At 31.1% G+C, this 11,432-nt stretch overlaps 1 protein-coding gene across 1 annotated transcript; it reads left to right on the top strand.

Moving 5' to 3' along the window:
- The first annotated feature begins 9,878 nt into the window (after positions 1-9,878).
- On the top strand, positions 9,879-10,428 carry LOC111682704. Its single transcript, XM_023444698.2, has 2 exons — positions 9,879-9,933; positions 10,008-10,428. The coding sequence occupies exons 1-2, from the start codon at positions 9,900-9,902 to the stop codon at positions 10,337-10,339; spliced, it is 366 nt and encodes a 121-aa protein (XP_023300466.2). The 5' UTR covers positions 9,879-9,899; the 3' UTR covers positions 10,340-10,428.
- The last annotated feature ends 1,004 nt before the right edge of the window (positions 10,429-11,432 follow it).

Genomic DNA, 11,432 nt, shown 5'->3' with positions numbered 1-11,432 from the left:
GTCCTCGTATGAAGTGTTAATTGGACAATCATTGTCATATTCATTTTTGCCAAAGACCTCGTGACGAGAGTGTCGTTTAGTTGGAACCGTCGCTCGCAGTTGATAGTTGCGTGATCCTTAGGGAATGAAAAACTTCTTCTTATCAGTTAATGGTCAACATCTCTGGTCGCCTGTTTTTCGAGAATGTTTTTCGCATTGTCTATGTTGGAACTAATCCACCCGTAATACCAGATTATGTGGGTCTAACCAGAGAACCACTATGTCCTCGCTAGTCACTTGGTTGAGGTTCTTTCGGGCCTCACTCCACCCGTATATCTACGCGCCAGGTACTCACTTCGACTTCAATGTCTATGTTGGAACTGGTGCTGAATGTAATTGAGCAAGCATTTTGAACTTATTTGTTATGATGCGGGATTCGTAAGAGGTGCAAGACTGCATACGCAAACGTTGGTTGTCAAAATTTTGAAATTAAGATCCCTAATGTTCTAGCGGGCATATCGATGGTTCAAATTTCAGCCAGACATTTAGCTGATCTGATGGAGACCAAGATTTATGCTCATCGAAAAAAAAAACTCCCGATCTAGCATTGGAAATAGATGTATAACATCTAGTGTAAACTGAGAATGTTTCGTTTCGAGGGACAGTGTTTCTAGCCTAATCTTATCTTGTTGATATTCCTATTTAGAAGGTCTTATAGCTTGAATTGTATTGTTCCTTTTTTCTACCTTTAATTTAAGTTAACTTAACATTAAGTTATCCTTTTCTTCCTTTAGAAGTTTTACAATTTCCCATAAGTCCTTTACAACCCTTATTTGAGCTACAACTTCTAAATGTCCTTTTAAATACTTTTTTTATATTCTCATAACAAAAAAAAGAGAAACAAACGAAAACCTGAAATAGAAAATTGATGTATTACTCACTTTGTTATGCATAAATTTTATGGATTACAATCCAAAAATAAGCCTGTTACAGAAAAAGTTTTCTTAAAACAAGAAAATATGATTGATAAGCCAAACCACATTTCTATATATAAAATTTCTGAAAGTACTATATTTAAAAACCGTTTAAGCCGTAAGCAGCGTATGAAGAATGATGGGTGGCTAGGCTATGGCGTTTATGATTGGGAAAATTATGGAATAAAAACACAATAGATTATTGATTTTATGATAATTGCAAAATAATGAAAATAACAGATGAGAAAATGATGAGATAAAGAAAATATAGGGATATTGAAAAATTAATTTAAAAATGGGTGTTATACGAGTATGATGAATGGGATTTTAGAGAAAGGGAACAGACATATGTGACTGGAAATTTTTAATTAATTTTCAAGGATTTGTATAAATTTTAAAAAAAGATAGGGTTCCTAATGACTTTAGGTTTTTTGTTTTTGTAATTTTTGTATCTTATGTACAGTGTTTTCCTATTGTTTTTTGAGGTCACCTCTTGTTATTTTAATCTAAAGTCATTATTATTTACCTTTCCCCTTCCGCATCTTCAACTTAAAATCTCAAAAACCCTAAACCGCCAAACAAATAATGGCATTAAATACAAATTAAAATAAATAATTAAAAAAAAATTAATTCAAAGAAATGCGACAAAATTTTATTTAATTTTATTTTCTTGTTGTTGACTTTTTTCTTGTGTTTAATAATATCTTACAGTCTCCAATGTTTTCCTAAGAACCTAGGCCGTTTGTTTTAGTTGCGTTATGTTTGCCATGTTTTCGAAGTAAACAATGTGTTAGTAGTGTTTGCAGTTGTTACAATAAAACCGGCAGCAGCAGCAGCAGTCAGCTTCTGTTACTGTTTGAAATTTGTCTTTCATTGCTGATTACTTTGTTAGTGTTTGGTTGGGTTGGGTTGGATGCCCAACTTATTAAGAGAGAGTTTTATGTAAGATAAATATTTATTTAGATTTTAACAGGAACTGATATAAGTACGTTTCTTGGATTTTCCAAATTTAATTGTAGTAATAAAGGTTTTACTTGGAAAATAAATGGATAATGTTTACTAGTATAACCATTGTAGATTCTCAAAAGAAAATACCGAAATAATCTAGTTGAAGATTAACCTCCATATTCATAAATGCCTAATAAAGTTATTGATGGTTTATTGTAGGAATTTTGTATGGAAAATGTGCTTGATAAACCAAAAAAAGGCGATTAATATCTTTGTGAAAACGGGCGTAAAACAATAGTTAATCCTCTATTTGTTAAGTTCACTTTGCTCATTTTTTAGCTTTTTATATATTACTTACTGATCGCAAAGAATGCAATAGGATTCTTCTCGTAAACACATCTCTTTCGTTACTTCTTCTTAAGTTATAGTTACAAATTAAGACCTAGTACTTTTGTGGTCGATCATAGATTTCTCCAATGTTGATCTCTTAAATCCTTAATATTTATGACTTTTTGAGCTAAAGATTACACTCAAGAACATAGCTCTTTGATTCTTTTTACAGTTTTTAAAATTCAGACTCAGTTTTACATCACTTAATGTGTTTTCTATAGACGTTTGATGTTAAAAAGAGGTATCTTTGAATCAAAAGGGTATCTCTTCTTTCTCTATATCTTACAACTTTCCTCATCAACGACATCAAAGTTGTAAAAAATTAAACATCGTTCTCACTACAATTGGATCTTTGCTCCGGAACGACCCGAGTTATACCTGGCCAAAGATTGTCAACCCAGCTTTATCAACCAGGAAAGAACTATCGGCCATAGTCGAACTGTTACAGCAACAACATTACACCACGAAGATTGTTGTCAAACTCAAGAAGATCATGCGAAATCATTCGGAACTAACTAAGCAGTAATATCGTAAAGCTTGAGAACAACAGTGAGAACTTGAATCATGGTGAACTACTTAAACAATAATTCCTCATTAGAACGCTCTGTGACGTATTTAAAAATCTCTTAAAAACTATTTAGAATGATGTGTTTAGAAAGTTTTAATTCACCGTCTTATAGTCCAGTGGAAGGTAGAAAACATTTTTTGGGTAGGCTTTACTTTAGGCTGTTCGAAATTGTTATGATTCGTTATTGGCCTCAAAAGATGAGCAGTACTTTTGTTGCGCAGTCCATAGGTTACTAGAAATATAGCAAAAGGTCATAGCTAACTACGAGGTCTCAACCTTTTTTTGTAATTGCGACCTGTCCGGACATAATTATTCTAATATGCTTTCGTTTAATGAGATTTTTTTCTGGTTATAAAATGATCTTAGAGATCTTTTAAAAAAATTTAAATTCTAAATAACTTGTGGCTCTTTAATAAAGCCAACAATTCTTGTTTATTACTTTGCACTTCAAATGTTGTTCAAACTTTACTTCCATTTGGTCATATTAATATAATGTTTATGGAAAACAGACGAATATTCGTAATTTGGTCTATATTGCAGCTTTTAATAGAAAAGGGTTTTAATGGTTTGTCTGTTTATTATTATGTCATATTTACTTAATGATTTCCTCAACCACAATACACTTAATGAAAATGAAAAGTTATTTGTTGAAATAGTAAAGTAATCCAAAAACTTTAATAAATATTATTTTTAATGTTTCTTTATGTACATTACTATTGTTTTTACTATAAATACGTGAAATCCTAATGTATGAGAGGGGAGAGCAGAGGTAGATAATAAAGGATATTAGTAGAAAAACCTAAGTACTCTAAAGCGCAAAAAGGGTATAGTTAAGAAAAAGCAATAAAGACATTGCAAAAAGCCTACAAGGTAATGTCGAACAGGATCGAAATGAAAAATATGTTAAAATATTAGTTGATCCTGTAAGGAATCACGTATTGCATTAGAGTCCTATTGATAGAGAATTAGCAGATCAAATCTGGATATATGATGTTCTAAAAGTATCCTAATCTCTGAGAAAGGAGAGCAGGGTTAGATAATAAAATACATTTGTAGAAAAAACTAAGTATCCTTAAAGCGCAAAAAGGGTACAGTTATTAAAAGCAAAGAAAACATTGCAAAATGCCTATAGGGTTATGTCGAACAGGATAGAAATGAAAAATATGTTTAAATATTATTTGATCCTTTAACGAATTAGAGTCTACTCTTGAGTACTACTGATAGAGAATAAGCAGATCAATTATGGATATATGATTCTCTAAAGCATCTAGTTAGTTAGTTTGAAAGGAGGATGTAGACGTAGACACATCAAATCCGAAGAAATACACATAGGCCTCTATCGGGCCTGTCGTGGATGTATGGAACAGTTGTCCCATAAAAGTTATTAAGGCGATCCATCTTTATCCTTTTAAATGTATATAAAACCGGTTTTCGATTTCCTATAGTGTGTTATTTCAAGACCCCAAAGTTTTATAATTTTTTTATGTTACCAAAGCTTCAACAAACCCAATACTACTCACTACTCTTTTTCCTGCTGTTAACATAATCCCAAAATTTATAAGAAACTAACCTTAAGTAAATAATCAATTTGGTTTTCAGGATTTCATAATCCTTAAAATGAATGAAATAAAATATAAGTAACAAAACAATGAGACCAGATGAAAAAACAATAAAAATTTATAATAATAAGAAAAAGGCAACATTTTAATGAATGAGTATGGGGAATACAGGAGGAACAAAAAAATCAAGGAAACAACAATAAAACAAACATTAAAACACTACACAGGTGTAAAACTAATGTTTATACATATAAGTTTGCTTATACTAACTGATGCTGTAAACAAATAGTGAGTGAGAAGGATACAAATCAAGAAAAGGATATGTTTTTGTATATGTAAACACACATAGATTAATATGAATAAACCCTAACGGTAGCCGAAAAAAAGTGGAAACAAAGAACCCATATGAATTAAATCCCTTAAAAAACTTAAATTTTTTTTGGTTTACACAAGGTGTAAGAAAGAAATGTGTGTGGGAAGTGTAGGATTTTTAAAATTTTTTGTTATGCACAATTTTATTTAAATATTTTGAAATATTTTTTTGTTGTTGTTTCGGTTTGTATAGATTGTTGTGTATGAATGTGATTGTTGGTTTTTGCTTTTATTTAATTTTCCTGGTAATCCCTTGTCAGAAACATTGTCGTTTGACACCTTGTCAATTGTTTAGATTAAATCCATCATCAACAAGTAAGAATAAAAAAAATTTTCACAGGATTATTAGAAATTTAATTAAAATATAACAAAAATATATTTAAACATACATATATATATACATGTACATGTACATGAATGTGTTAAGGATAAAAAGCAAGAAAAATTTGCCAGTAGTTATTAAAAATACTACTACGTAATTAAAATTAATATAAGGAAAGAAAAATTCAAAAAAGGGACGAATTTTGTATTTTTAAGTTTATTTCTTTACTCCCTAAACTTGTAGTCCTTATTAAATTATGTAAAAGTTTAATTATTTTAATTTATTTATAAGCAATTTGTTTAAACATTTATTTTAAGTTTAGTTTTAATTCTAAGCTATTTATTATAGTTATGTATTCGTTTCTCTAACAATAAGTTTTTACCTCATATCTTTACTTTTTTAACACTTTTAACTGTGTTACCCTTGAGTTTTACTTGAGTGTGTGTATGTGTGTTTTTTTTTGTCATTTAAAAGAAAAACTTTCTTTTACCAGTGCATTTACACCTTATAATAAATCAACTTACAATAAAATTTTAGTGCTTTATTTTAAACAAAAACATCATATAAAGTTATGAATATTTAATAATACAAAATAAAATGTTATAAACAGGAAGAAAGCTGTAATGAAAGTTTTCTATAGACATAACCGAATATTTTATGCCCTGCCTACATGACACCAGCACCACAATGGTGCAGTAAAGTGAAATAAAAAGAAAAAAAAAACAATAAATATTTTAAATGAACTAAAGTTAGGACTATTTACCAAATAAAATTTAAGTTGAGCCTGTTTTTCTCATAATCTTTTGTTGAGAGGAAAGTCTCGTTAGAACTGTTTAATTATAATTATAGAATCAGAAGGGTCTGTCTGTGAAATTATTAATTCTTCCCTATTCGAAAAATGTACAAACAAGTACATTTCCCATATATCCATATTCGCCATACTCGTTTTAAGTATACGAATGGGTGTCACAATCAATCCTTTGTGGGATACCTGTTGCCTCGGTAACAGCCTCAAACTTATCCTCTTCTTTTAACCAACATTATGTTTTAACCAACATTATGTTCACTCATGTTTGATTTCAGTCGCTAACTGCAAATCTAAGATACTTTCCCAAGTCGATATTCTGTGGGTTACAGGTTCTCGTGTTATTAGATTACAAGGCTTCCTGATTCGAATACAGGTCAAACAATTCTATAAAAAGACAGACAGACAGCTGCTAGTAGCGGCAGAATAGAGGTTAAAGTAGCATTTCTTTTTTTCCCGGATTGCAGTCACACAAAACTGAAGGAAATCCATCAATGTAACGTGCTTCAGGATACAATGTTTCTGTTCAAAAGAATTCAAATCTATTGACTTCGTTTAACAATATCGCCACTGTTTCTGAGGAATATTTAATGAAACACTTGTCTGAGATATTGCATATCGTATCTAGGTTTTTGGCAGACTATGGGGTGATCTGAAGTATATGTGATGAAACAATTGTCTAAGATATTGCATATCATACCTGGAAAAGAGTATTTATAGGGGTTTAAGTTTTTGTCTGACTATAGGTTGATTGTGCACTCTTTGGCCAGCATAGGCTACTTTGCTCTTATAGCCATACTTACTCCCAATAGAGTCCTCTAATTGGCTCTCTTTAGATTATTTAAGAGGCTTGTAAGTAAGGCTTGATCTAACAATTTTGCTATGCAGATCTCTTGTAAGGTGCACACTTTATATGAGTGTAAATTTGTCTTTTTGTTAGCATTTGAGTATTTTAAATAAAACAACTTAATTTATAACTAAAGTTATACCTGAGAAAAACAATCTATCTCATCTTCATTTATTATACGACAATTTTTATTTAAACTAAAAAACACACACACACACACAAATACACTCTCTCATACAAACTTGTGCAAGTTGAACATTTAACACATATAAATATGGAAAAACTATTGCATAACATTGATAACACTTCTGGTTTGTCTAAAAGTCCTTATATTATCTCTCACCCTATGGGCTTACTACATATACCATCCTCACCCCTTTTGTTTCTAGCAGAAGTTTGTAGACCAAGTTTATATTGTAAAGAGTGTATAATATTTACACAATCTTTGTTTTACACCAAAAAAAATTTTACTTAAATAAAAATTTGTGCCAGACATTATTTAACATGTGTAGGAATAAGTAGAAAAAAGTTATGATTTTTCAAGTTATAACACTGAACATTTGTGTTTTTGACTAAAGATCTGAGAGGGTAAGGTGTGCTTAAAATTTTAAGCCTGCTAGTTGTTTATATACTTCAGAATTTCAAGTTAAATATTACTTTTAGTTTTGTATTTTAGTGTTGAAATTTCTCACATAAATCATAAGTTCCTTCTTCAGGCTGTTAGTGGTAGTCTTGTCATTGGTATTACTTGCAGGGGTTGTGTTTAGTATAAGGCTTTTGAATTTTTTTTTTTTTTTTTCGACACCTTTAAGCTTTTTTTAGAGGAGAAGTTTTTGTTAACTTAAATAAAAAATATTTTTACTTAAATTTAGTTCAGTTTCTTGTCATTTCTTATGTTTATCATAATCTTTTATTAATGCATAATAAATCTAATAATAATGGGAAAACATTAACAATGTAATTTTCTACTCAATTGACAAAAATAGCCCTTCATGCCAGAAAAAATAAAAAGCGTTTCCTTTAAAAAATAATTTTCAAAAATTGACGAGTTAAAAACCTGTCAACAGCACAACAAAACATTAATCAAATTTAACGCTTAAATGTTTTTACAGTTTAAAACATTAAGGTTAAAAAAATTAAACAATAAATAACATCAAGAACAAAAAATTAAAATCACAATATCTCTCGTCCCTATTTAATAGTATTTTTTTCCATTTGCGGGAGGAAGCCAAGGGCTTTAATTTGCCAAAAAACAGATTTATTTATTTCGATATAGTTTTTTTTTTGTTTACCAGAGACGAAATATTGTAAGTGTAACCAACAGATACGGGTGACGGCAATGATGATAAACAATATTAGTGACAATTGGCTTGATGAAAGGCTAAACTCTTATTCAGTCGAAAAAAACAACAAAATTTTCATCAATCAATGTCACCTCGCGAAGAGTTAGACAGATGGATGGAATTAAACTTTTAAATTATTTATGGGGTGATGCTTATCTATTTACAGCAGCATAAATTTTGTATAGATTTAAATGAATTCTGTTTAATTTTAATTTATTTAATAATCGAGAAACTATAGTGCAGCAAATGGAAATGATCACTGGTCAGAGATTAGTTTCCTTTTCTTATAGTTTTCTTGATTTAAGAAAAAACTAGATTATTGGTTAGTCTAGACTATAGACTACACTATACACTTTGCTATATTATGTTGTAGAGCATATTCTAGACTTTAAACAGGAGCATATTCTGAACTAGAGAGTAGATAAAGACTAGACTACAGACTAGACTAGTGAATAGATCAGACTAGAGACTGGACTAGAGAATAGATTAGACTAGAGACTAGACTAGAGAATATATTAGACTAGAAGCTAGGCTAGACTAGGAACAAGATTAGACTATAGAATTGACTATAGACTAGACTATTATCTAGACTATAGCCTAGGCTATATACTAAATAAAAGGCTTAATGCCTGAGCCTAGCGATTTCACTTAAAAATAAATTTTTGCATGTACAATATTTCTTGAACCCATTATTCTACTATCTTACCCTACACACGGACTTTGATAGAGTTTTCAAAGTTCCTTCCAGGCGCGAGTGGTACCGATAATTTCTACTCTCCTATATAACCTGCGTTGTAGGTTCTGGTGACTTCTGTGAAGGGCAAGCCCCTACTGTCTTCCCAACAACTGTAGTGTCTTTCAGGGCGAAATATTCGCGATAATTACAGCCTGTGGGGTCTTACATGACCTTAATATTCGCGGCAACATAAAAATTTTGTTTGATAGTCCAGCGGTACGTCTGTCACTATATTCTTAAACTACCACTTCCCTATAAATCAGACAATGCAATAAAGATATATTAAGACTGGGTCGCCTATCTCGCATTACCTTTAATTGGTTCCCAGGGAATAGGGACTATTACGGAAATGAACAGACAGATGAATATGCCAGAACGGGATCAGCTCTGGAAATCTCTAACGCCGCTTCAGTTACTCCTTTAGGTTTTTATCGAGAGCAGAATAACCTAAACCAATGATAAGAGGTCCAGCTATAGCGGACAAACTTTAATGAAAAACGCACAAGAGGTTAATAGTAGTTAAAACAGGCAGACATGCAAACCGGCTTAAGGGTCTTCTTAAATAAACACTGCCTGTCTCAGTTGTCTTCGCAAAAGGAAGAAATGGTCTTCCATCTTCTCCGCGTATGTTCTGCTCTAGAGAAAACTCTTTCTTGTCCTTGGGGAGACATCTGGGTTTAAGCGTAATAAAATCTTGAGAATTCTCACAGTTACAGTGTAGGATCTTACACTAATACATCTGACATTACCAAACAAAAATTTTTCTTAAAATTTCTTTCAGTGTAGGTCATTTATCTTTTCTCTAGTGCGTTTTATTTTTTTATTGCAACTTTAGTAAAGAAGTCAATAGTAAGAAAAGTCTTTAGTTGGCAAAAATATGAGTAGAGTAGAGTATATTTTCATTAACATTTGCTTAAACAATGTCATAATAAAAATGCTGACTTATGTGAATCTTTTTAATGCAATTTATTAAAACTAGAATAGATTTATTATATAAGTTTCATATAAAGCTTAATGCTCAAGTAGTTTTTCAACATCACACTAAACAACAGTACAATGGAGAAAATAGCAGTATTTTATATAATCTTAGGTAAGAATTAGTTTCCTTTTCCTCTGAGGTTGCTACAATTCACTCTATATGATCTCCTTTTTTTTTGTTCCCAGTTTCCGGTTTAATTTCCTTAATTGCTGCCGCTCCCACACCTCAAACGGACAATGATGACACTAATTTCGATGTCTTACCCAATGTTATGAATCAAAGTGTTGACTATAATGCTGTAATGGGACATTTTAAGGATTTCTTTATGTATTTGCCCGTAATGTTTACTTCTTTCCGTGAGACTATGTCGGGTTTTCCTAAGTTAGCTGAAGGTTTGAGAATTTTAACTAATCCTTCATTTGATAAGATATATGATGAGGATGATGATTGCAAGTGTAAAACAAAATCACGACTAAATAGTAATGAAATTGATAAATCGGGTAATTTATTTAGTTAGATAGAGAATCGGAAAAAGAATGGATTTAAGTTGTTTTCTTTCGGGAATTCTGGTCCATTGCTGTAAATAAAGATTTATTAGAATTGTTATTGTTATTTTGTTAAAAAGTTTAAAATTGTTTGTATAAATATTTTTAGAGATTATATGGAATAGACATTGGACCATACCATAAACTAGACTATAGAGTAAATTACAGATATTACAGGATATGAACCATACTGGACTGGATAATAGACTGTATTATAGACCAGACTATAGATAGAACCATAGATTGCACTATTCTATAGACCAGCCAATAGGCTGCCTTATAGAACAAACTTTATATTGGACATTAGATTAGACTATAGACTGTATTAGACAATAGACTGTACTATCGATCAGGATATAGACTGTACTATAGACAAAACAATAGACAATACTATAGACTGAATTATCGATTAGACTAAAGACTCGACTGTGGACCAGACTATAGATAGGAATGTAGATTTTGTAGATTCTCGTATATAATAGAATATATAAGAAACTATGGTTAGATTCTCTGATTGTACTAAGACCTGACTATAGATTGGACTGTGGACTAGACTATAGACCAGATTATATAATGTGTTATGATTAGACAACAGTACGAAATTACGTGATACTTCAACAGACTATGGATAGATTCTCAGATTATACTATAGACTTGATTGGACTGTGGACTGAACTATAGACCAGATACTACTAGTCTAGTTCAGTTCTAGTTCCGTTCTAGTTCCGTTCTAGTTCAATTCTAGTTCAGTTCTAGTTCAGTTCTAGTTTAGTTCAGCTCTAGTTCAGTTCTAGTTTAGTTCAGTTCTAGTTCAGTTCTAGTTCAGTTCTAGTTCAGTTCTAGTTCAGTTCTAGTTCAGTTCAGTTCTAGTTCTAGTTCTAGTTCAGTTCTAGTTCAGTTCTAGTTCAGTTCTAGTTCTAGTTCAGTTCTAGTTCAGTTCTAGTTCAGTTCTAGTTCAGTTCTAGTTCAGTTCTAGTTCAGTTCTAGTTCAGTTCTAGTTCAGTTCTAGTTCAGTTCTAGTTCAGTTCTAGTTCAGTTCTAGTTCAGTTCTAGTTCAGTTCTAGT

Source organism: Lucilia cuprina, chromosome 5, assembly GCF_022045245.1.
Source record: "Lucilia cuprina isolate Lc7/37 chromosome 5, ASM2204524v1, whole genome shotgun sequence".
NCBI classification, from domain to species: domain Eukaryota; kingdom Metazoa; phylum Arthropoda; class Insecta; order Diptera; family Calliphoridae; genus Lucilia; species Lucilia cuprina.
This window is presented reverse-complemented; position numbering and strand designations above follow the sequence as displayed.